The sequence below is a fragment of the Pleurodeles waltl genome, chromosome 1_2 (genome assembly GCF_031143425.1).
Source record: "Pleurodeles waltl isolate 20211129_DDA chromosome 1_2, aPleWal1.hap1.20221129, whole genome shotgun sequence".
NCBI lineage: Eukaryota > Metazoa > Chordata > Amphibia > Caudata > Salamandridae > Pleurodeles > Pleurodeles waltl.
Window position 1 is genome coordinate 659099623 of NC_090437.1, and position 6000 is coordinate 659105622.

General features: G+C 39.6%; 1 protein-coding gene across 2 annotated transcripts in view; it reads left to right on the top strand.

Moving 5' to 3' along the window:
- GAB1 (GRB2 associated binding protein 1) overlaps nt 1-2164 on the top strand; it is a 340128-nt gene extending 337964 nt beyond the window's left edge. For both annotated transcript variants that reach the window (XM_069242593.1, XM_069242594.1), the window contains one exon: nt 521-2164. In XM_069242593.1, the coding sequence (XP_069098694.1) occupies nt 521-679 (159 nt within the window). In that variant the 3' untranslated portion in view covers nt 680-2164. The remainder of the gene's footprint in view (nt 1-520) is intronic.
- The last annotated feature ends 3836 nt before the right edge of the window (nt 2165-6000 follow it).

Genomic DNA, 6000 nt, shown 5'->3' on the forward strand with positions numbered 1-6000 from the left:
CATTGCAGAATGCAGTTGTGCTAATAGTGGCAGCGTACTGGGGAGCGCTGCTGTTGGCAACCTTCACGCAGATGATGTAAACCAAGCAAGAAGGGCGTTTTACACCGAGGCGTCGGTTACAGGGGACCCCATCGACTTTTGGTGTTAAGCTGCCTGCAAAGATATTATGTAGAAAAATATTGCAACGTTACATACATCTTAGCATTGAGGTGAAAAGACGGCATATGTGAATTACTTCTAACTTCTATTTTTTTTTTTTTATTAGGGTTGATTTAATTGTAAATCCTCATGGTTGTTAAGCAAGGCTGTGCCTCTTCATACTGTGCATACTTGATACTTTTGTTTTTAGACATGCACTCAGCACTAACATAACCAGCATTCAGTAAATAGGCTAGCTTTTCTTATATATTTTTTCCTGTCACATTTACTCTCTCCCTGCTTTTGCTCACGGGTGCTCGGCCGACACCCGTGTTTAAATTATGTCCATGCATTTACACTGCTCAATTATTCCTTTTTGTAGAGCAAGAACCATGGATCTGGCAGCAGTGGAGTGGATGAAAGGGTTGACTATGTGGTAGTGGACCAACAGAAGACACAGGCGCTAAAAAGCACAAGAGAGGCTTGGAAGGATGGAAGGCAATCCACGGAAACGGAAACACCGACAAAGAGCATTAAATGAATAGTCATCCTTATCCTGGTACAACATCAGTTGGTTATTTTGCTTTTTCTGGACTGAAAGAAACTAAGAACTACAGTTGTAATGGTAGCTGAATGGCTTGTGTTTTGCCCACCAGCTGGACTTCAGCAGCACTGTGCATTAATCCAACAAATCTAAGGAGCTTTCACTGCAACACACACTAAGATCATTAATTCTATTCTTGGCTGTACGATATGTAAATAACATGTAAAATACTATTGGCTAGCTCCCCTGAGAAACGCCTTTTCTTCATTTTCTTTTTTTCTCTCAAGTTTTCAATTTTCAAGCACTTTTCACTTAAAAAGTTATGTTGAGGGTCAAATTTTTGACAACATCTAAATGAGCATATCATTGCCGGCTCACAGGCAGTTGAGTCAATATTAGTATTTTCAAACACCACTATCATTTGTACCGCTAGATTAAGCTACTGGTAGAGCAAAATAAATTGAAATAATTTGTGTTGTTGAACTGAATTATGTTACGTGATATGTACTTCAACACTTTATGATTTTATGTTTTATTAAGGTAAAAATATATGGGAGTTCACAGGTTGCCTCCCTTTATAAGCAGGTGGAGACTCACTAGTCTTGGGCCTTGAAGTCAGACCTATAATGGGCCTTTCAAGGCATTGTATAGTATTAATGACCCAATTGTGGTTCATGTAGTGATGATTCTGCCGGGTGGGATCTCACTCTTAGAAAGTTTTAATAATTATAAGGAGCAAGCCTGCAAACCACTGATGGCATGCAGCAATGTTCAATTTTGCATTAATTAAAAAGTAGTAAGCATAACATTATTTACTAGAGATGATATATGTTAATAATCAGGTACGTACTAAGCACTTTTGTGCAAATACACTGATCAGGTTTAGAAAATACATTTTAGATTTTGTCTTGTTTTTATTTTGTTTTTTTAAGACATTCTCTAGTTGTGTTTGCTTGAAGATTGGGACAGCTCCCGTTCGCTGTTGGTAATACTAGCAACAAACTGTGATTTTTTAAATAGGCAGTATATGGGATGTATTACTCACAAAGGAAAACTTATATTTTGAAACCTATGTGTCCTGTTAAGTTCTTCGTTTTACTTTAATAATGCTTGGCCTTATATTTAAATCCCTATGCAATTATTTCTATGAACATTTTTTAGAACTATATGCAAATGAGACATCTGTAAAATAAGTTCTTAAGCTTTTTTGCTCCTGAGAAAATCCCTTATTGAAACTACTAATGCAGTTTACTATACTGTACGTAAAACTAAAGCTTTTATACTGTGATCCTTTCAATCAGCCCCTAGATTCAGATCTTACCTTTCCTTGATACAGAAATCTTCTAATTTTGAGGTATGTAAGAACGTTTTGTTCCTCTAGATAAATTACTCCCAAATTCTAAGAATTGTGTATGAATTAAAATTTACTAACTTTTTTTTTTACCTAAAAATTTTAATAAAATGTCATTTTTGTGGAATGAACATATCTGTACATTAGTTATCTTTACAGCTTCCTGGCTTTGTAATGCATTTGAGTAACTTAGAAAATGGTCAACATTGCCACGCTTTTCATTTTATTGTACACCACTGGATTTTATTTGAATCTTGAACCAATACTATTACTTTCTTTGTATTTTGCTTTCCAGGTGACCTCAGAACAGAAAACATTGTTTATTAACCCTATAATAGACATAGGCCCTTTTTTTTTTTTTTTACTAGTGGCTCGTAAAATGGGCCAGATTATACCTATCCTCAGAGTTATCTGTACTGAAGGGTATTGGCACCTGCTGGTGTGTGTAAAATAGGGCCATTACAAGTGGGGACCTGCAGGATCACCTTAGAAATGAGAAGTTACCGGGAAGTCCTTGTCCCACAGTGATTACAAATTTTTGCTTGGATTTTCACATCGAGATTTCGGTCTAACAGTGTGAAAATAAATCTGTGAATTGTATAATTCCATTTGGACTGGTAACTACCTTTACTCACGCCATCGGAATTAAGAGGCCTCTTGATTTGTGGGCCATAGATTAATAGGTCTTTGTGGCTAAATTGGGAGCTTGATTAGTTTACTGCCTGCTGTAATACTGCCTCCATAGTTCCTAGCTAAATAATAGCTTGTTCACAAACCTTCAGTTTTCTGCACACGTCTTTCTGAATGCTGTACACTTTTCCTTCATGAGTTCTGCTGAAAGGCATTTCCCTGTATTTACTGTCCTCAGTCACTTCGCACCGTTATAGTAGCTATGCTATTAATCCATTAGTTCTTCATTACGATGGTAAGGTCTTAAAAGTAATGTGTAGAGCAGTAGCATGAATTCACTTTCGAAAGCAATCCTTCTTTTCTAAGCCTCTTTGTACTGCCTTTTCACAGTTTTAACAACGTTTGCATAAAATACCCCTTAAATCTTCTCCTGTCTGTTGGTTTATGTCACCCTTTAACTGTTGGGTGTGAGTGTTGACTTCTTGGAACACAATGCACTGCAAAATCAGTCATTGCTATAGGTTGTTTTCAAGAGGGGCATCAGAGGATAAAGGATGGGAAATAAATCATAAGGTGAAAATGAGAGAGGAATTGGAGCTGAACACAGGAAGGTGACATTCCGGTGGCAATGAAGGAAGGATGAGGGCCTGACTTAGATGAACTTGTGGTGGTTAGCTGTCTGTTTGTGCCCCTTCACTGCTGTCTTCCCACAATAACTGCAGAAGGACCGTCTCCTACATTACCTGATACAAAGTCAATAACTCAAGTACCAGGTAAGTCAACGAGGGGTGTAGGGGCTGAAACAGAAATATTACAGTGACTGGAACAGAAGGATGGCAGGAGAACCGGAGATTGGGACTAAGCATTAATAGAGGAAGTTTACAGTGGGCAGAGAGAAGGGTGCTTGATTGATGCTCTGGGCAACAAGAAAAGAAGCAAGTTGCAGGTGGGAGAGGTGGTGTGGCAAGAGGCAGGAGAGGGAATTTAACAATAGTCCAGCAACCAGGTGATTACTGTCTGACCAGGTGATGCATGAAGTGGTGGATTTTCAGGTTCGAGCAGAGTGGAGAATAGATGTGGGCTGGCTGCCTTGCAGTGTGATCCTATTCTAGATTTGCAGGTTGTGCATTATCGGGCCATCTGGTGGGTCGCTCTCAAATTTTCTAAATAAGGTTTTTCTTTGTGCATTACCATAGGTGGTATGAGTATGATTAATCATAATTTCAACCAGAAATAAGCATGCTGTGCTGCCATACATGACCACCATTTTAGAACCCTGTTAACAATATGTGTTCAAAAGACAGGTAGTGTGTAGGTGATAAATATGGATACGTTCTAGCATGACACCAATGTTGTGAAGTTGGAGACTGTGTAGGCAGAAGGGCTAACAAAGCAACGTTTTCAATACCAATAAAATCCAATTTAGTGCATGATGAGCATGTCCAAATGTCAAATATTGTCTCTAATGGTGTCACAGTGGTCGACAGTTTAGGTTACCACATAATCTTTTATTGAAGAATTTGTTAACCAGATATAATTTCACTTGTAGCCAATGCCAACACATTTCATTCAATGGGAACTTCTGCAGTGCTTTAAACTCTTGATATAATGTGCATATTGTATTACATTGTACATGTTGCATCATTAACCCCATTTATGGGTTTTAGCGCATTTCGGCGTGCTCTCCATGTCCAACGATGATATGATGTAGCTGACACAACAACAGGCCAATGTATAAAGAGGGCTGGTTGAAAGCCCTTTATGAGTATGAAAATACATATATATATATATAGATATCTCTCGAAGGTTACATTTTTGTCATAGTTAAGACCACATTTTTTTTTTCTTTCTATACAAACCAACCTTAAAGTACCCACACATTAGAAATTCTAAAGCTAATACTTAACTACATCTAAAGCCATAATCCAGAACACAGCTAAGGAGTATTTATGGCTGCCTTTAACTTTTGTAAAGGCAGTTATTAGCCAACTACATAATGTCTTGTCATCAGCATGTACCATGGTAATTTTGTAAAGTTTTGCAAAACTACTGCAACAGATATCACCAAGTTTAAATGCTTTATAACTTTTAAAATTCCCTAATTGCCTGTACCACCAAAACGAACAGTCTGCACACCTTAATCTATAATCTTGCAAAGTTTCATGTAACTCCAACTGGGTGATTGGACGCTACGCACAAGTACAGTCTGTGTAAAATGTATTGGTGCCAAAACGCCCTTTGGGACCCCCCATTTTTCTCTACATCATCTTGATGTGCGAAGCTTTGCAGCCAATGTAGAAAAAGGTATAGGTCTGGAAAGCTTTGTGGAGATTTGTCAAATAGGCACAAAGTTATTAGCGAGCAGGTATCCAAGGGAATCCTGTCTCTGGGAATTCCTAACTGTAGGAAACTGGGTTCTGGTAGCAGAAGGCCCTCACTTTTTGCCTGTTTTTTAAATGCAAATTTGACTGAAATGCACTGGGTTCCTGCTAACCAGGTCCCCAGTACCAGTGTTCCTTCCCCAAAAACAAGACCACTGGTCACTTGATCCCCAGGTGACCAGGCCCTTGGCCCCTTTTGTAAATCTTTAGTAAATGGTACCTCTTGTACCTAGACCATAGGTATTAAAGCGGTTCCCTAGAGATGCAGCCTAACTTGTGCCACTCTAAGGGACCCAGCGCCAAACTCATGCAGACTGCCACTGCACGCTGCATGACAATGTGCTCCAAAAAGTAAAAACACAACATGACACATACTTGTGTGCCATGTCCCATAACACTGCCTGTAATATTTTTCAATCACCCCTTCAGCAGACCTTACATCCCTAAGTCAGTGTGTATTATATTACAGGTGAGGATATATAGGCATGAGCAAATATGCCCCTGCTATGTCTTTGTCGATTCTTAGTAATAGTAAGTGAACAGGGAAGCCATTTTGAATACATGCCCCAATACATGTGCTGGGCAGTGGTCAATATGAGTTCCCCAGCTACGTGATGGCTTCACTGAAAATAGGGATGTTTGGTGTCAAACCTTTCTCTTATTAACAAACCCTCTTCCAATAGCACCAAAGCAGACCTACAGTCGAGGGACATCAGGATCTACAAGCCTATTCAGAAGAGTGGCCCCACTGCCCTGTTTCCCCTCTTCACCAGATCACCAAGACCCAGAGCAAGTCCTTGACCACTGCGATCAGACACCTCAAAGCACCTCTGCACCTGAGCCCCAGTCCGAAGGAGTTAACAGTGCCCGCAGGGTACTGAGACCCTCTGGAGCTCAGCCCATCCCTGGGTTTGGCCAGACTGGACTTCTAGTTGCCACCTGCAGCCTCTTTCCGC